Source organism: Saccostrea cucullata, unplaced genomic scaffold (assembly GCF_032062105.1).
Source record: "Saccostrea cucullata isolate Sc308-1 unplaced genomic scaffold, CSIRO_AGI_Scuc_v1 ctg361, whole genome shotgun sequence".
Taxonomy (NCBI): Eukaryota; Metazoa; Mollusca; class Bivalvia; order Ostreida; family Ostreidae; genus Saccostrea; species Saccostrea cuccullata.
Window position 1 is genome coordinate 199052 of NW_026930986.1, and position 21027 is coordinate 220078.

Below are 21027 nucleotides of genomic sequence, written 5' to 3' on the forward strand. Positions count from 1 at the left end.
ACACAATTTTGCAAATAAATTTTGTGTAGAATTATTGGGTATGGGTGGTGGGTGGGGGATAAGAGTGGAAAATTATCCGTATTTGTATTTTTACACTTGTCCGGAACAAAAATGGCAAGCATCCGGCAAAGCTCTGTGCCGAGTCCACAAGGTTTTCCCCTTTTAATTGCATATATTTAGATGATTCTCCAAGTCTTTTTTTTCACTGCTTTAGATTATAAAAATTTTTCTTTTACATTAACTATCACCGTTTTAAAAAGAATGAGATACAACTTAAAGAACTGAGGAAATTCGAGATGCATTTATTTTTGCATTTGAGATAATCTTTTTCTTTCCTTTCTGGTGTACTTATTCTTTGGACTGAAACCATCAATTCTTTTTCATGTGTTCTGAATTATTTTTAGAGACAGAGGAGCAACAGAAGCTACGATTTCAGACAGAGTTAGAATTTGTGCAATGTTTGGCAAATCCAAATTACCTCAATTGTAAGTCAGTAATTAGTCCAAAATATCTCACATTTTACTTACTTATGGTTACTTATGGTATTTTTCCAACACAGGTCCTGTCAAGGTCCTCTTCGTCGGACTCCAAACTTGCTTTGTGACTACTTGGGTGACTACCAGTGTAATCGGTTTTAAAGTCTACTTTGTAATTATAGAGCACATCCTGGTCCTTCCAGAAGTTGTCTAGTCTATTCTTGAAAGTATTCAGAGTTTTAAAAAGAATTTTCGTGGCTTTTTACGATTTGATAAGTTATCTGCCATAAAAACGTCAGAGATGACCCATTACGAAAACTTGAAATTCGCTGCATCTAACTGAATCAGCATTCTAGGGTTGTTTTTCGATACTTGAATACAAAATTTTAAAAGTGTTAAACTCACAACTTATCAATAGTACAATACTTTTAGTTCTTATCAATACATGTATTGTTTTGATTCATTTATAAAGTATGCAATCCCGACCAATGAAAACATTTTATCAGACTGTAGAGATTTAATTACTGTAGAAGTACTTTTTTCCACGTGGTATTACTATGAATTTACGCTATATACGCGGTAACAAATTTTCTGCGGAAATTTGTCCAAGCGTACTTAATATAAATGTAAGGCATATAGTGACAAACCAGAAATTGAAATTCTGTGGAATTTTGACCCCGTGGAAAAAAGTTTGTCTACAGTATTTTCATTTTGTGCATTTTATTGCAAATCTTGTATTGAAATGTGGTGTGATATTTTCTTTTCATCAATACTGGTGAGTACTAGAAGCATTGTGCTTTTGATAAGTTGTGAGTTTGGCATTTAATTTTCACTAGTATCGGAAATTATCTCTGGTTTGAGACTACAAAATTTCCAGTTTTCTTAATGGTGCCAGTTCATGTTTTCCTGGCACATAATATTTCAAATAAAAAAAAAAGTCAGTAAATGTCTGATATTTGGGACTAGTCAGTAATATGAAGTTGGCTGTTCAGCTGAAAAACTGTTAAACAAGAAATAACTTCATTTTACCATAAAGGTATTAATGGCTAACTTCTTTATTATATGTAACCAGGAAATGTAAGAAAACTTATGGTGGCAATTAATTGAAGAATTTTGTTTTCAGTTTTAGCTCAAAGAGGATACTTCAAGGATCCTACCTTTATAAACTACCTTAAGTATCTGCAGTATTGGAAAGATCCCAAATATGCTAAATATCTCAAGTGAGGCTTCAATTATTGATTATTTAGAAGGCCAATTTTATTTATCATCTCTTCACAGCTATACATTATTCATAAACTTAAGAAACAGAAAATCCAAGGAATATTTTATTAAAGACTTGTATCAATTATTTTACCAATATTTTTCAATTCTTTTTGTAATATTGTTCTTTTCTTTTCAAAATTAAGCTCTCAATTTGCAATTATTGCATTTTATTAGGTCACCTGAGTCACTCAGGTGACCTATTGCTATCTGTTTTCGTCTGTCGTCGTTCGTCGTTCATCGTTCGTCGTCAATCGGTCGTAAACTTTTGAACATTTTCAGCTTCTTCTCTGCAACCACTGAACCAATTTCAACCAAATTTGGCACAAAGCATCCATGGGTGAAGGGGAACAAAAATTGTGAATTTCATGATCCCTGCCCCCCTGGGGCCTGGGGGGTGGGGCCAAAACCACTTAAATTAATGCAATCTTTAAAAATCTTCTTCTTTACTCCTGGACATCAAGCAGTCAAACTGTTTGCATGATTGTAATCAGCACTGAGTCCTCTACCAAAATTGTGAAATTCATGGCCCTGGGGTAAGGGGTTTTTGTGCTAGGGTGGGGCTAAATAAGTATATAGTGAAAATGCATTATTTCTTTGAAAATCTTCTTCTCTGCTCCTGGGTATTAAATAAACTAACTAAGTACATAGTTATGATGAACAAGAGTGCCTCTACCAAAATTGTGAATTTTATGGCCCCAGGGTCAGGGGTTCTGGTGTTAGGGCGGGGCTCTGTTGATTATATAGTAAAAATACATGAAATCTTTGAAAATTTTCTTCTCTGCTCCTAGGTATTAAATAAATTAACTAAGTGCATAGTTATGATGAGCAAGAGTGCCTCTACCAAAATATTGTGAATTTTATGGCCCAGAGGTCAGGGGTTCTGGTGTTAGGGCGGGGCTCTATTGATTATATAGTGAAAATGCATTATTTATTTGAAAATTTTCTTCTCTGCTCCTGGGTATTATATAAACTAACTAAGTACATAGTTATGATGAGCAAGAGTGCCTCTACCAAAATTGTGAATTTTATGGCCCCAGGGTCAGGGGTTCTGGTGTTAGGGCGGGGCTCTATTGATTATATAGTGAAAATGCATTATTTCTTTGAAAATCTTCTTCTCTGCTCTTGGGTATTATATAAACTACATAAGTACATGTACATAGTTATGATGAGCAAGAGTGCCTCTACCAAATTGTGAATTTTATGGCCCCAGGGTTAGGGGTTCTGGTGTTAGGGCGGGGCTCTATTGATTATATAGTGAAAATACACGAATTCTTTGAAAATCTTCTTCTCTGCTCCTAGGTATTAAATAAACTTACTAAGTACATACCGTAAATCTGGAAATTTTTACGTCGATTTTATTTTGCGAATTCGGGTCAAAATACTGTTGATTAATTTTTACGTTTCAAAATTTTGCGAATGACAACTGCTTTGTTTACATTTTCTTATGGTAATATATTTTTAAGAAAAATATTTTTGCGAATGCAATGAACTCGCAAATTTGCTAAAAATTAATCTACGGCAAAAATTTCCAGATTTACAGTAGATATGATGAGCAAGAGTGCCTCTACCAAAATTGTGAATTTTATGGCCCCAGGGTCAGGGGTCTGGTGTTAGGGCGGGGCTCTTTTGATTATATAGTGAAAATACACGAATTCTTTGAAAATCTTCTTCTCTGCTCTTAGGTATTAAATAAACTTACTAAGTACATAGATATGATGAGCAAGAGTGCCTCTACTAAAATTGTGAATTTTATGGCCCCAGGGTCAGGGGTTCTGGTGTTAGGGCGGAGCTCTATTGATTATATAGTGAGAATACATGAATTCTTTGAATTTGTTCTTCTCTGCTCCAAAGTATTAAATAAACTAACTAAGTACATAGTTATGATGAACAAGAATGCCTCTACCAAAATTGTAAATTTTTATGGCCCCAGGGTCAGGGGTTCTGGTGTTAGGGAGGGGCTCTATTGATTATATAGTGAAAAAACATTAAATCTTTGAATATTTTCTTCTCTGCTCCTGGGTATTAAGCATATGAACTACCTATATAGTTATGAGCAAGGGCCCTTATCTTCCAGAATTGTGAATTTCAAGGCCCCAGGGTCAGTAGTACCATAGAGGGGGGGTCTGTACTGAAAAATAATGAATTGTTTGAAATCTGCTCCTTGGTATTAATCAAATACTTTTGAAAAGCAAGGATGCCTTTTCAAAAATTGTGCAATATGTGGATCTAGGCCTAAGAGTCAAGGGTTCATGTGTGGTAGCGGCACTACTGATTATTGCTGAATATTACTGATTTGTTGAAATGCATTTTTTGTTCCCCTACCCTGCCTATGGGTATTAAGTAACCAAACTAAGCAACTGCTAAGTGTATAGTTATGATGATCAAAATTGTAAATGCTATAGCATCTGGCTTAAACATGGATCAAATTCAATCACTGGAAAGTTGTTGCATAATGCTCAGGTGACCTATAAGGCCCATGGGCCTCTTGTTTAATGTACTTGTCACCAGGTTCACAGGTGCGTGAAAGTGAGTCAATATATCGGGTCTCAATATCTCAGTTCGTTAGAGCACTGGCACGTTACGCCAGAGGCCTTGGGTTCGAGTCCCGGTTGAGACTTGACTTTTTACCACCGGTGACATATACTTATTTTGAAATAATGCCTGAAATGAAGAAATTTGCATGCTTATAATTAAAAGTACTTTAAATTCATCTTGAGATGAAGTAAAACATGATTATGGACTTTTCTGGTTTTTATCAAGATACCCCCAGTGTTTGTTTTTCCTGGAGTTGTTGCAGTATGAACATTTCCGTAAGGAGTTGGTGAACTCTCAGTGTGCTAAGTTTATAGACGATCAACAGTTACTGCACTGGCAGCATTATCAGAGAAAAAGAATGGCTCTATTACACGAAGAAATGACAGCACAAAGGGCACTACAGCAGCCCAAGGAGAAGCCAGGATAACAAGAGGGATCTCTACCTTCTACTTAATGTTGAGTGTTGTAATCAAGGAATGTAATTTTGTTACACATGTATTTATATGAATAATGCTCACACAGTACTCACTCTGTGAAAAGCAATAACTAGTGAAATGCTCACAGGAAGAATTTTCATCTTATATGCTGCATGTGTGTAGATATTATGAAATTAGTATCTCTTTCACAAAAGATTTACCAGGTGATTTGTCATTTGAATTGGGTGTTGTTAACAATAGAGACTGTGTAATTGAACATTTTCTTTAAAATGGTCTTGTTAAGAATAAAATATAAGAAAACTCTATTTGTACTTTACTAGTAGGGCTGTATCAATATATCGATACGTATCGATATTCAAGAAAAATATCGTATCGAAAAATTACTTCCAATACGTATCGGACAAGCAGTTTTTCTTCTAATTCTGCTAAAAAGGTGGAAATTATAATCAGCAAAGATTATATTTCAACTTTTTTGATTAAAACTGATCATTAATTATAGATTTATAAAAGAATTAACACAGTTTTTATAGTTATAATAAAATACATAACAATTTTATTTTAACATGTTGATTTTACAATCGTTAAAAGTTTCGATTTGAAGTGTTTTATTTACTGACTATGGGATAAGAACTTTGAAATGGGTAATAAAACACTAATTTTTTATGAAATCCATGCATTAAATGATTAATAAGCCTTTTTTGATGGACTTGTTTTAAAATCCAATATATTGCATATCGCTTTAAAAAATATTGTATCGTATCGTATCGAACTTTTTTGCTCAATACACAGCCCTATTTACTAGTAAATAATATTGATTTTAAAATAAAATACCGTCAAGGACATTTAAAAGATTATAATAATCAGTACATGAAAATGTTCTCTACAACATGACTGCAGTTGTTGATAAAAAAAAACAGAATGCAAAAATATATATTTGTTTCATTGATAACATACAGACTTTCACTGGAGAGACTCAGCAATCATTTATTTGTGGGGATAGCCATTTAAATTTTTTTAACTTTTAGTTTTAAATTTTCCTGAAGTAACTGATTCACCAAAAAGATAAAACTTTTTTGTTCTTATTTTTATTATGAATTACTTGAGTATTCAACTTATTATTTTTTTTTTATTAAAAAGCAATTAAATTTTATGGTAATCAGGATTTTACCTTAAAATCATAAATATTCAACGTAAACAAGATGTTATTAACATTTTGAAGTAAAGGGGGGGGGGGGGGTCTGAGCACAGGCGTAAGTCAGGTTTGAAGAACACAAGTTTATTCATGACAATGCTCTACTTCATAAGAGTAACTTAGCTCAAAGTGTTTTGAAAGAAGAATTTAAGATTAAGCTTTCTTGTCTTCCATATTCTCCTACACTGTAGCTTAGTCCCAGTTTTCCAGACTGAAACAGATGTTGTAGAGTTAACAAAGCTTAAACATGATTTTTAAAGAAGACTGCACCATGTTTACCTCAGGGCTTTCAAACCATGTGTGTAAAATTTAATGAAGGATGCATTAGAGAATTATATTGATCAATATTTTGGTTAACATCTTGGTTATTTCATTTTATTGATAATATTTTTTATGTAATTCATAATAGCATTGCCCATGTTGTTTTAGTATTATTTAAGTAATAATATATCCTGCTATTACTTGTGTATGGTGCACATCTCTAAATTTTTTCAATAGGCAAGATCATGCTTCAAGTACGATCAATTTTTAAACCAAAGCAGACAACTGATAGTTAAGTTGATGTTACAGAAATGTCAACAATCTCGTTCAAAGTCTGTATTTCGTAAATTCTATGGTTGTTATTATGACTTTCTTTCCAAATGTAACCTATCATAGATTTTGGCTGACATCTTTCATACCAATTGTTAGACTTTGTTTTTATACTGAATTTGACTTTTAAATGTTCCATCCACCAGAGTAGTATATTGGGGTCTAAGTCAACAAGGTAAGCTTACTACTCCTAGGTATCTTATCCACGTAGAATTTTCAGTTATCTATATCTTATGCCTTCACAGAATTGTATCATAGATCTTTTCAGATCGATCACTGATATTTTTCTTTTGCATTAGAATAAGATTGGTCAGTGGTATTCTGTAAATGTCAGATAAGGTTTAGGAATAATCACTTAAATGGCTCTTTGGCAACAAAAATAAACTGGTTCCTTGAACTTCTCTTAGAAACTTTTAAATAGTCTTCTTAAAAAGATCAATGAAAATTCAGTTTTTGATTCCTTGACACTAGAATATAGACTCAGATCTGTGATTATGGATATTACGAATCAGGCTTTTTAAACACCCACATTTTACTGAAGAAAATCCGCTTTTTTCCTTCAATATGCCAACAAAGGAATTGACGCGGTTAATGCAAGTAATATTCTTAATAACTATAGGGTCCAGTCTTGTGTGTTAAAATCGTGCATTTAGCGATTGAGAGGCAGCATAAAAACCAACTATCCTGTATTCAATAAGCCAGACGTGAAAAAATAATTAGATAGATTACATGATCAGTACGTACTGGTCCCTGCCAAAGCCGATCACAAAATTGTCTTTGTAAGGCTAATTTTATAAAATGTATTTTAGAGGAACTTGAATTTAATTCTACAAGTGTTAATCCAACTTATACTCATGGTTCCCTTTCTAAGGGAGAAATTCTTCAAAAACACGTCATTATTGAATATTTTAAAGATCCCAAAGAACCAAAATGAATTTGAATTGCCATATCTATATTGGATTCCGAAACTTTGTAAAAATGAATAAAGACACAACGCGGGTTCCGGTGTCATATAGTGAGACTTCCGCCATAGTGAGACTTCCCCCCGGAAGTCTGGCTATATAGTGAGTCTTCCCCCTTGGGGGAAATATGGCTATCTAGTGAGACTTCCCCCCATAATGAGCATAGTGAGTCTTCCCCCTTCGGTTTTCGGTTTGGATTTTATATACATTGACATAATTAAATATTTATTGTATGCTTTAGGGACCTTTTAACTTTTATAAATTTCATAAAGCATTTTTAGGATTTGTATTTCATTTTGAAATTAAATTTGCGTGATATTAATGAAATTACATCACTATAAAATCAAATAAGATGGATTTGAGTTCTAATACACTTTAAATCAAATTCTGACTGTCATGCATATTTTAGCAAAGGCACCGGATGCATGGAATGGGCTTAACCCCACCCCTTTTTTTTTTAAATTTATGACCGGAAAATTGCATGAAAATGTGTGCATCCCCTGCTCATCACACCCATACATCAATTCATACACAAACAGAAAAACAAACAAACAAAACTATGCTATCAATTTTATTTTATTCAAATGCTGAAAACAATCAGAACATTTCATATTTAAGTGACTCGTGAACTAATAAAATTATTCGTTATCAATACATGTAAAGGAAAGGGTAGACATATTATATATATTATATCGTCTCAATGTACATGCATATGTTATAACGGATATCAAACAGTTAAAGCGATATTCAAACTGTTCATGCCTATAAAATAAATATATAAATACAGGTCTATATATGGAAGATAATTTTGTCATAAATTAACACTGTTAGAATTTTTTAAAATAATAAAAACAATGTTCCGGAAACTATAATAAGAGGGGGAAGTCTCGCTATGAATGGGGGAAGACTGGCTATAAAGTGAGCCTTCCCCCCGGAAGAACGGCTATATAGTGAAACTTCCGTGGGGGAAGTCTCACTATATAGCCATTCTTCCGGGGGGAAGGCTCACTATATAGCCAGCCTTCCGGGGGGAAGACTCACTATATAGTGAGCCTTCCGGGGGAAGCCTCACCATGGGGGAAGTCTCACTATACGACACCGGTAAATATTCAATCAAGCCTCTTTCTTTACATCTCACAAGATATTAACAGTAGTGAAGGAGAAACTTGACGAGTACTGTGCAACATATATTCGAGAAGTGGTATAAAGCAGATGTGGATACTTAAAAATTTCAAGGAACTTTTTAGAAATTTTGATATCACAAGATTTTACCAAAATCAACAGCCGTAAAAACCTACGACCATATCCCACGATAAATTAAAGACCAGGCTTTTTCATATCATTGACAGTTACTTTTTCAATAAAAAAGGAACTCGTAAACTTATTTTGTACCTTGTCATTGGTCATTTGAAAAATTATTTTGTTAAAAAAACATTCTGATTGTACACACAAGTACTCTGAAGTTGACATTAAAAAGATCCCCGAGTCTCTGATGGACAGTATTATTTGATTTTTGGAGACCAGGTCCTCCAAAATCTGTTGGAATTCCCATGGGGTACCAATTGAGTCCCGTTATTAGCGGACCTTTTTCTGTATTCATATGAAGCAGAATTTGTCCAAAGTCTTATACGTGAAAAGAAGGAAACACTTGCTGTGGCCTTCAACTCGACATTTAGATATATCGACGACGTATTGTTAATTAGGTCTTTCCACCTTCCTGTGGAAAGACCTCTTGAAATGCTTATGTTTATTAGGTCTTTCCACCTTTCTGTGGAAAGACCTCTTGAAATGCTTATGTTTATTATTAGGTCTTTCCACCTTTCTGTGGAAAGACCTCTTGAAATGCTTATGTTTATTATTATTATTATTATTATTATTTTTCTTCCTGGACTTTTGAAACCGCAAGACTTATCGAAAAACTTTATAGTTCATGACATTGGATATTAAAAGTTATTCTGAAAAACGACCCCCCATGTTTGATCTTTGACCCCTTTCAAAGTTATTGCCCCTTTTGCAAGAAATGCTTGTTATCGCTACTCCTTTGAAACCGTAAACCGTAGAAATATGAAACCTTCACTAAAGTCTTCGACTAATTGAGAGGACTCTGGAATCTGTTCATTGCGAAAGTATTCGGTGACTCCTTCAATGAGTTATTGCCCCTGAAACTTTTTGAATTTTAGAAATAATTAAAAATTTTCAAAACGAGAAGTGATAGAGACATGGGACCAACTGCATAAGATTCATTGAGCTTTGAGCTTAAAATTCATGTAAAGGTCAAAGGTCAAGGTCATTCCAAAATTGAGAAATTAAGCTCTTTTTATATCTTTTTTGTCTCTTAACATATACAAACTGTCTTAGCATCATTAATATGTACTATTAAAACTATTTTAAAGATTCAATTCGTATTCCGTAAGATTGACCCTATTAAAAGTTATCGCCCTTTGTGCGGAAAACCTTGTTATCGCTACTACTGCGAAACCATAAACCGTACAAATATGAAACCTTCACTAAAGTCTTCAACTAATTGAGAGGATTCTGGAATTTATTCATTGCGAAAGTCTTTGGTGACTTCTTCAATGAGTTATTGCCCCTTAAACTTTTTGAATTTTAGAAATAATTAAAAATTTTCAATACAAGAAGTGATAGAGACATGAGTCCAACTACATAAGATTCATTGACCTTTCAGCTTAAAATTCATGTAAAGGTCAAAGGTCAAGGTCATTCCAAAATTGAGAAATTAAGCTTTTTTTATATCTTTTTTGTCTCTTAACATATACAAACTGGCTTAGCATCATTAATATGTACTCTTAAAACTATTTGAAAGATTCAATTCATATTCCGTAAGATTGACCCTATTAAAAGTTATTGCCCTTTGTGCGGAAAACCTTGTTATCGCTACTACTTCGAAACCGTAAACCGTACAAATATGAAACCTTCACTAAAGTCTTCGACTAATTGAGAGGGTTCTGGAATTTATTCATTGCGAAAGTATTCGGTGACTCCTTCAATGAGTTATTGCCCCTGAAACTTTTTGAATTTTAGAAATTATTAAAAATTTTCAAAACGAGAAGTGATAGAGACATGGGACCAACTGCATAAGATTCATTGAGCTTTGAGCTTAAAATCATGTAAAGGTCAAAGGTCAAGGTCATTCCAAAATTGAGAAATTAAGCTCTGTTTATATCTTTTTTGTCTCTTAAAATATACAAACTGTCTTAGCATCATTAATATGTACTCTTAAATCTATTTTAAAGATTCAATTTGTATTCCGTAAGTTTGACTCTATTAAAAGTTATCGCCCTTTGTGCGGAAAACCTTGTTATCGCTACTACTGCGAAACCATAAACCGTACAAATATGAAACCTTCACTAAAGTCTTTGACTAATTGAGAGGATTCTGGAATCTATTCATTGCAAAAGTCTTCGTTGACTTCTTCAATGAGTTATTTCCCCTGAAACTTTTTGAATTTTAGAAATAATTAAAAATTTTCAAAACGAGAAGTGATAGAGACATGGGACCAACTGCATAAGATTTATTTACCTTTGAGGTTAGAATTCATGTAAAGGTCAAAGGTCAAGGTCATTCTAAAATTGAGAAATTAAGCTCTTTTTATATCTTTTTTGTCTCTTAACATAAAGAAACTGTCTTAGCATCATTAATATGTACTCTTAAAACTATTTGAAAGATTCAATTCGTATTCCGTAAGATTGACCCTATTAAAAGTTATCGCCCTTTGTGCGGAAAACCTTGTTATCGCTACTACTTTGAAACCGTAAACCGTACAAATATGAAACCTTCACTTAAGTCTTCGACTAATTGAGAGGGTTCTAGAATTTATTCATTGTGAAAGTATTTGGTGACTCCTTCAATGGGTTATTGCCCTTGAAAGTCTCTGATTTTTACAAATAATTAAAAATATTCAAAACGAGAACGTATAGAGACATGAGCCCAACTGCATAAGATTCATTGAGCTTTGAGCTTAAAATTCATGTAAAGGTCAAAGGTCAAGGTCATTCCAAAATTGAGAAATTTAGTTCTTTTTATATCTCTTTTGTCTTTCAACATATGCTTAATGTTTATGCATCATTAATATGTACTCTTAAAACTGTTTCAAACATTTCATTCTTGTCCCTTAAGATTGACCCTATTAAAAGTTATTGCCCCTTGTGCAAAAAACATTTTATTTACTATTGCTCCAAAACCGTAAACCGAAAAGACATGAAAACTTCTCAAATGTCTGATGGGATTTTAGGCAAAACTTTTATGTTCAAGCGCAATAGGATCTGGTGACTCCTTGAATGAGTTACTGCCCTTTAATGCTTTTGTGCTTACTATTCAACCTTATAACTTGAAAACTATAAGTCATAGAGACATGAGGTTAATTACAATGTGACCCTTGACCTTTGACCTTGAATATGATTTGAAGGTCAAAGGTCAAGGTCACCTGAAAAATTGAAAATTTTTATTTTTTTCTTCTTTTAAGCCATTCCTGGTTTCTTTTTTATGAAATTTAATCTTAAAGAGATAAATCATAAATGAAATTGAAATTCAAAAGGTGGAAAGACCTGTTATTGTTCTTTGAACAATAAGTCTCCTAGTTATTCTTCTTCTTCTTCCCGGACTTTTGAAACCGCAAGACTTATCGAAAAACTTTATAGTTCATGAAACTGGATATCAAAAGTTATTCTGAAAAACGACAGCCCTTGTTTGAACTTTGACCCCTTTCGAAGTTATTTCCCTTTACGCAAGAAATGCTTGTTATCGCTACTCCTCCGAAACCGTAGACCGTATAGACACCAAACTTTCACTAAAGTCTTCGACTAATTGAGAGGACTCTGGAATCTATTCATTGTGAAAGTATTCGCTGACTCCTTCAATGAGTTATTGCCCCTGAAACTTTTTGAATTTTAGAAATTATTAAAAATTTTCAAAACGAGAAGTGATAGAGACATGGGACCAACTGAATAAGATTCATTGAGCTTTGAGCTTAAAATTCATGTAAAGGTCAAAGGTCAAGGTCATTCCAAAATTGAGAAATTAAGCTCTTTTTATATCTTTTTTGTCTCTTAACATATACAAACTGTCTTAGCATCATTAATATGTACTATTTAAACTATTTTAAAGATTCAATTTGTATTCCGTAAGATTGACTCTATTAAAAGTTATCGCCCTTTGTGCGGAAAACCTTGTTATCGCTACTACTGCGAAACCATAAACCGTACAAATATGAAACCGTCACTAAAGTCTTCGACTAATTGAGAGGATTATGGAATCTATTCATTGCAAAAGTCTTCGGTGACTTCTTCAATGAGTTATTGCCCCTGAAACTTTTTGAATTTTAGAAATAATTAAAAATTTTCAAAACGAGAAGTGATAGAGACATGGGACCAACTGCATAAGATTTATTGACCTTTGATCTAAAATTTCATGCAAAGGTCAAAGGTCAAGGTCATTCAGAAAATGAGAAATTAAGCTTTTTCTATATCTCTTTTGTCTTTCAACATATACTTAATTCTTTGCATCATTAATATGTACTTTTAAAACTCTTTTAAATATTTTATTCTTGTCCCCAAAGATTGACCCTTTAAAAAGTTATTGCCCCTTGTGCAATAAACCTTGTTATCGCTCTTTCTCCAAAACCATAGACCGTATAGACACTAAACATTCAGTAATGTCTTAAGGGTCTTAAGACCTAACTTCACTATATAAGTGCAAAAGGATCTGATGACAGCTTATATGAGTTATTGCCCTCTAACTTCTTTGTACTTCCTATTGAACCTTATAACTTGAAAACTATAAGTTGTAGAAGCATGGGGTCAATTGCATTGTGACCCTTGACCTTTGACCTTGAATATTTTTTCAAGGTCAAAGGTCAAGGTAAATTTTTTTTATTTTTAATTTTTGCCATCCTTTTAGACAATTTTGGTTTCTTATTCATGGAATTAAATTTTAAAACAAAATTGAAATTCAAAGAAGGTGGAAAGACCTGTTATTGTTCTTTGAACAATAAGTCTACTAGTTATTAGGGCTTTCCACCTTTCTGTGGAAAGACCTCTTGAAATGCTTATGTTTATTATTATTATTATTATTTTTCTTCCCGGACTTTTGAAACCGCAAGACTTATCGAAAAACTTTGTAGTTCATGATATTGGATATTAAAAGTTATTCCGAAAAACGACCCCCCATGTTTGAACTTTGACCCCTTTCAAAGTTATTGCCCCTTTCGCAAGAAATGCTTGTTATCGCTACTCCTTTGAAACCGTAAACCATAGAGGTATGAAACCTTCACCAATGTCTTCGACTAATTGAGAGGACCCTGGAATCTATTCATTGCAAAAGTATTCGGTGACTCCTTCAATGAGTTATTGCCCCTGAAAGTTTTAAAGCTAACAAGAAAAATTCTAAACTTTTAAAGGACAAGTGGAAAAGATATAGGACCAAGTGCATGAGATCTTATGACCGTTGACCTTGAAAATAGGTCAAGGTCAAAGGTCAAGGTCATTGGAAAAGTAGAGAAATTGTCAATTTAAGTTTTAAATTCAAATGACCTTGACCTTTGACCTTGAAATTTGATTTTGACCTTGACCTCTGACCTTGACCCTTACTCAAAAGGTCATAAAGAAATATTCATTACCTTTATCTAGATTCAGCTTCAAGTGTTAATCTCAAGTTTACCTCTCTATCTTTTCATGACCTTGACCTTTGACAAATGACCTTGACCTTTGACCCCATTGACCCAAAGGTCACAATAAAGCTAAAGGTCGTGGAGGTATTTACAACTATCACTCTAACAAATGCTTATAAAATTAACCCCCCCCCCCCTTTAAAAAGAAAATCTACACCAACTTAGAGAAAATGTCTACAAGTCAAACGAAACGAAATATCGTCATAAGATTCGTAATAAAAGCAAGAATAGACCTGAAAGAAAGTGTCCTGAGAGTTTGAAGGTGAGTCTCTAAAGTATTTTGAAATTATAGTGAATATCGGCAAAATCTGCATTTTTTTTCTGTCTGAAATTTAGTTATTGCTGAGCATAAAAATTAATTAAAACTCGTATTGGCTATTTCTGCAATTATTGTTAATATCATTCGATTCTCTTGCTCTATTACGACATTTTAATACCAAGTATTCTTGCTTTCTTAGGTGTACGGAATTTATTTTAATTTTATTTAGATTTAAATCTAAATCTCGGAAATAGCGATTTTTCATATCAAATAAATTTCCACGCAATTTAGATAGGTTAAATCAATTGCATATACCCCGCTTTATACAGTATAGTATAGCAAAAATGTCCATGACTCATTCACTGTTTTTCCGGGATTTTGAATTTCCTCTGCAACTGACCACGTGTATTACTTTCGCTTTTACGACTCTGTATATGCTAAGTGTCATTGCTTCACTGCAAATGTGTCCCATAATTATTCTAATCATTTTCCTACATACAATATCACATCAAACCGGCAAGATCTCAGTTTTTTAAGAAATTTGACCGGTACTTTCCTACGAAACTACAGGTATCCTCTTCCACCTTCAAAAAATAAATTAGTTTACAAAATACGCTTACTTGTGTACGACTTGATGGCTCAATGGTTAGCGTTTCCGACTCACAAACTAAGGGTTGTAGGTTCAAGCCCAGCTAGAGGGACTTTTTTTTTTTTTTTTTTTTTGAATTCAAATGACATGAAAAATTAGAAAAGGTGGAAAGCCGTTAATTGTTCAGTGAACAATTAGTCTCCTAGTTATTCTAATCATTTTCCTACATACAATATCACATCAAACCGGCAAGATCTCAGTTTCTTAAGAAATTTGACCGGTACTTTCCTACGAAACTACAGGTATCCTCTTCCACCTTCAAAAAATAAATTAGTTTACAAAATACGCTTACTTGTGTACAACTTGATGGCTCAATGGTTAGCGTGTCCGACTTACAAACTGAGGGTTGTAGGTTCAAGCCCAGCTGGAGAAACTTTTTTTTTTTTCATTTTTTTTTTTTTTTTTTTTTATTCAAATGACATGAAAACTTAAAAAAGGTGGAAAGCCGTTAATTGTTCAGAGAACAATTAGTCTCCTAGTTCTTCTTCTTTTTCTTCCCGGACTTTTGACACCGCAAGACTTATCGAAGAATTTTATAGTTCATGAAACTGGATATCAAAAGTTATTCTGAAAAACGACAGCCCTTGTTTAAACTTTGACCCCTTCCGAAGTTATTGCCCCTTTCGCAAGAAATGCTTGTTATCGCTACTCCTTCAAAACTGTAAACCGTAGAGGTATGAAACTTTCACCAATGTCTTTGACTAATTTAGGAGACTCTTCAATCTATTCATTGCGAAAGATTTCTGTGACCCCTTTTATGAGTTATTGCCCCTGAAACTTTTTGAATTTTACAAATAAGTAAATTTTTTTAAAACGACAAGTCGTAGAGACATGGGACCAACTGCATAAGATTCATTGACATTTGACCTTAAAATTCATGTAAAGGTCAAAGGTCAAGGTCATTCCAAAAACGAGAAAATTAGCTCTTTTTATATCTCTTTTGTCTTTCAACATATACTTAATGTCTATGCATCATTAATATGTACTCTTAAAACTGTTTCATTCTTGTCCCCTAAGATTAACCCTTTTAAAAGTTATTGCCCCTTGTGCAAAAAATCTTGTTATTGCTACTCCTCCGAAACTGTAGACCGTAGAGACACCAAACCTTCACTAATGTCTTATGGAGCTTTAGGCCTAACTTCACTGTATAAGTGCGAAAGGATCTGATGACTCCTTATATGAGTTATTGCCCTTTAACTTCTTTGTACTTACTATTAAACCTTCTAACTTGAAAACTATAAGTCGTAGAAGCATAGGGTCAATTGTATTGTGACCCTTGACCTTTGACCTTGAATGTTTTTCCAAGGTCAAAGGTCAAGGTCATTCCACTTTTTTTTTAATTTTCGTTTTTTTCTATCCTTTAAGACATTTTTGGTTTCTTTTTCATGGAATTTAATTTTTAGAAGTCAGATGTAAAACAAATTTGAAATTCAAAGAAGGTGGAAAGACCTCTTATTGTTCTGTGAACAATAAGTCACCTAGTTTACAATGGTTATTTCCATTCTGATGTCGATACTATTTATCCCGGTGAGCTTGAGATAAAAGATACCACAGAGTCTGATACATCTGTTTCATATTTGGATATTTTACCTGAAGACGTGAGCGGTAATCTAACAACCAAGCTTTATGATAAACGTGATTACTAACTTTTCAATCGTCAACTTTCCCTACTTATGCAACAATATACCTTCATCACTGAATACGGGGTTTATATCTCTCAGTTGATTCGATACGCAAGAGCAATCTCTATATATGGAAAATTTCTAAAACGAGGTAAATTATTGACAAACAAGTTGATGAAACAAGAAAATCAGCTAGCAGTCTCGTTTAAAAAGTCATCATTTCATAAGTTCTATGGTCGATATAATGACCTTGTCACCAAATACAATTTATCGAGTCAAATATTTCCCGATCATGACAAGGAGCACACAACGGGTTTGACCGGTCGGGAGGGGATGCTCACTCCTCCATGGCACCCGATCCCACCTATGATGTTTTGGAGGTCCGTGTTTGTTCCGCTCCTATTTTGTATTGTTTTATAAACTTTTTAGCTTGATTACTGTTCGTTATCTCCAGATATTCCATTACTTCTACATAAGTGAGGGAAAATGAAATGCAAAAACCTAAGCATATCCCTTTCGCCTGGGACTTTTGGTCTTGTTTTCAAGTTTTCCCTTTCATTTTAGCAAATATCTTTTCTATGAAACCGAATGCCCTTGACCCTGTAGTTTTTAAATTTTATGAAAATTATATATATATAAAAAAAAACATATTATGAAAATTATATATAAAAAAAAACATATGCCATTGTCGATGTTTAAATTCTTCGACTTAAAATCACTCGCCTGAAAGAATTACAGGAAAATATTAAAAATACTTGGGGGAAAATGAAAATGAAATATCCAACTTCATATGACATATGTTTTTTTTTGAAAATAATAAATCTACTTTCGTTTTGTCTGGTGTAGTAAAATTAATGTAAAAAGGTCTCACAAAAATATTTTACAGTGATTTAAATTTTAGTTAACCGATATTAACAATCTACAAGAATAAATCAGCTAACATTTTATATAAAAATTTTAACAAAGAACCTAAAAAGATTTTTCTCTTTTATTACATTTTGTCAAAACAGTCCATCATTTTCATAAGTTTAGACCAACGCGTTTGTTTGAGTGCTTCTGTCTGAAATATATATTAAATGAAGAACACTATTTATTTCTGAAGGTAAAAGGGGCGGTCTTCGGACCGAGAAAATCTGGGTTATTCTATCTTCCCAGTCACTCTTATCATTGACCTTCACTTTTCTTGAAAGCCAATTTATTTATTTTATCACCATTGCTTATTATTGTTTATTGCTGTTATTTATTCATATTTGAATTTTTATATACTAGTATTTATATTTCATATATATCTAAAAATAAAGATTATTTATGATTACATTTATTTTCTTATATATGTATATACTTTTAATTATCAATTAATTTCTATTCTCAAGCAATCCAATCCGCCTTTTCCTTAAACCAAATCTTCCAACAAAAGAATAGGCTTCGTAAACATTTAATTTTGATTTCGTAAACATTTAATTTTCATAAACCTCGAAAGAGTCCAGTCTTGCATTCCACCATAGTTCCCTTCGAAGTCAACACCTTGTATTTCTTGCAAATATTCATCCATCATTGCTATCAAACTTTTTAATTTAATTAAAAAACATAAATCTAAAATAACCACCCTTGTATGCTTCCCCAATGTACAACTATAATCCAGAAGTACTTGACACTTCATTTTTAACATGAATATTGTTAAATCACTTAGTTCAAAAGGAATCACAATCCTTCGACTGGCGGTAAATGATACGTGTTATGGATTTTTTCGACGATTATGATTGTCGATAGGTCTAATATGGGAAAAGTAATCGTTGATACTTCAGTTGACAAAATGGATGAAAATTACAGGATGAAATATTAAATTTCATGTTAAACATGCAGAATGATGAGGAACGATATAAAAATCGAGTATCCTTTTACTTTCAATAATTCAGAAGGGAAAAATAGTTTGATTGCTAGATCAATTATGTATTGGTCCCAGCTCACATAAACAAGTAATAACATTGTCTTCCTTTGTAAGCTTATTGTTGTAATTGCAGTTTAGAGGAACTTAGAAATTAGATGTTGACGGTAACTGTAACTTATCGTTACCCTTACCATTCAGATTCTTTGAATAGTCTATTTCAAGAAAAAAAATTATCTTAGCAAATGTCTGAATACCTAATTGTTTATTGATCTTTCGAGCAATATTAACATCTAAAAAACAAATCAAACATCTTATAAAACTACAAGGAACTTGTAGAAAATTGAAATCAAAAAAAGTTTACCAAGATCAATTTCATTAAAAAGTTTTGACTTTTCATCACTTTATACAAACATTCCGAATGATAAATCAATCAAAGACTATTTCACATGATAGATGATAGATCCGTGCTTCTTTAATAATAAGGCATTCCTTGTCATTGGTCATCTGCAATTTATTTTCTCAAATCATTCTGATTCTATAGACAAGTAAACTGAGGCTGATATTAAAAAAGTTACTCGAATTTTTTTTTCCAGCAATCTCTTGGAATAATCGAAGACGTTTTATCAATTATTAACAATTATTGCCATTAAAACATATAAATGGAAGTAGCAATTGTTAATAATTGATAAAACGTCTTCGATATATCTAAATGTCGAGTTACATACCAAGTCAAGAGACTTTTTTTTATGTAGAAGTTTTTAACTAAATTTTGCTTCATATCATAATTGCAAAAATATGTCTGCTTATAACCTAGACAATTTGTAACAACGGTTATTCCAGGAGATTGCTGGAAACCCATTATAAACAATTGTTACTTCCATTTATATGTCAACGCGAGATATCCAAGTAAACTCGAAATAGATGCTACAAATTCTGTCATATGTTTTATATTTGAATGTTTTACTTACTATCGACAATAAGGGTCAACAACAACAACAACTTATTAACCATATGAAAAACTATATCATATGATACTCTCGAACATACTCTTAATATTACGATCAATTTTTTTAACCAAGACGGGCTTTTACAGATAAGTTGATGTTACAGCGATTTTAACAACCTCTTTTTAAGCCTGCATTCCGTAATTTTTATGGTCATTATAAGGACATTGCTAGCAGATATAATCTAACATTAGGTATTTTTTTTCTGACGTGTTTCATGTCAATCGTTAGGCCTCTGTTTCTGTCTAATTTTGACTACCCAATTTTCCACCCACTTGATCAGTACATACGAGGGGTGATCAAAAAGTTCGCAAACTAATTGAATAACTTCAATACAAGAAACAATATTTGGTTTTAATGTTAATTATATTTTGAATTAATCCTCTCCGATTTTAATGCACATCAACCACCGTTCTGCGCATGCGCGAATCACGTGATATTGGCGATCATGTGACCCCCTCTGTAGCGTTCGCAGAAGGATAAAACGTACGCTAAACTAGGACCTGGGGTCCCCCGCAAATAGTTCGTCATTTTGCGTAGTAATAAAACATTCTAGGAACTCTCCAGGCATTAAATGCACAAAAGTAAATTCATCGATATCAATACGGAGACCTCGGGTCACCTTATCTATTAATTGAATTTTATATGATAGACAATTTTCTTTGTCTTACTCCAAAATAATCATATTTATAACTTTATAAAGTTCAACTTTCTAATATATATATTAGCAGAAACGTGAAAGTGATAAAGGGTGACCAGAGATAACCTCATATTGTACATCAAAAGGGGGATCAAAGATCATCTTACATTGTTCATCAGTAGGGGGACCAGAGGCCACCTTATATTTAACATCATTAGGGAGACCAGTGGTCATCTTATATTGTACATCATCAGAGGGATCATAGGTGACCTTACATTTTAAATAAATAGGGGTCCAAAGGTAATCTTTTATTGCACATAAAAGGGGGGAACTGGGGATACCTTATATCGTACATCATTTGGGGGACCAGAGGTCACCCTATATTGTACATCAGTAGGGGGACTACAGGTAACCTAATATTGTACTGTACATCAGTAGAGGGACCAGAGGACACCTTATATTGTACATCAGTAGGAAGACCAGAGGGCACCTTATATTGTGCATCAGTGGGCGGGAGGGGGGGGGGGCAGAGGACACCTTATACTATACATCCATAGGGGGACCAGAGGACACTTTATATTGTACATAAGTAGGGGGGGGGAGAAGAGGTCACCTTATATTGTACATCCGTAGGGTGACGAGAGGACACCTTATATTGTATATCAGTACGGGGACCAGAGGTCACCCGATATTTACATTAGTAATTAAGGTCTTCCGTTTCCAACGGAAGACCTTCTACTGATTCTGAAGATTAAGATTATTAAGGTCTTCCGTTTCCAACGGAAGACCTTCTACTGATTCTGTTGGTCAAGATTCTTATTCTT

At 33.3% G+C, this 21027-nt stretch overlaps 2 protein-coding genes across 2 annotated transcripts in view; both read left to right on the plus strand.

The window, feature by feature from the left end:
- LOC134230882 (probable 18S rRNA (guanine-N(7))-methyltransferase) overlaps positions 1 to 18546 on the plus strand; it is a 77254-nt gene extending 58708 nt beyond the window's left edge. Inside the window, exon 12 of the transcript XR_009984441.1 lies at positions 18534 to 18546. The gene's annotated coding sequence lies outside the window, so the exon portion shown is untranslated. The remainder of the gene's footprint in view (positions 1 to 18533) is intronic.
- On the plus strand, positions 72 to 5014 carry LOC134230872 (mediator of RNA polymerase II transcription subunit 31-like). Its single transcript, XM_062712735.1, has 4 exons — positions 72 to 151; positions 405 to 485; positions 1600 to 1696; positions 4500 to 5014. The coding sequence occupies exons 1-4, from the start codon at positions 112 to 114 to the stop codon at positions 4699 to 4701; spliced, it is 420 nt and encodes a 139-aa protein (XP_062568719.1). The 5' UTR covers positions 72 to 111; the 3' UTR covers positions 4702 to 5014.
- Positions 18547 to 21027: the final 2481 nt, after the last annotated feature.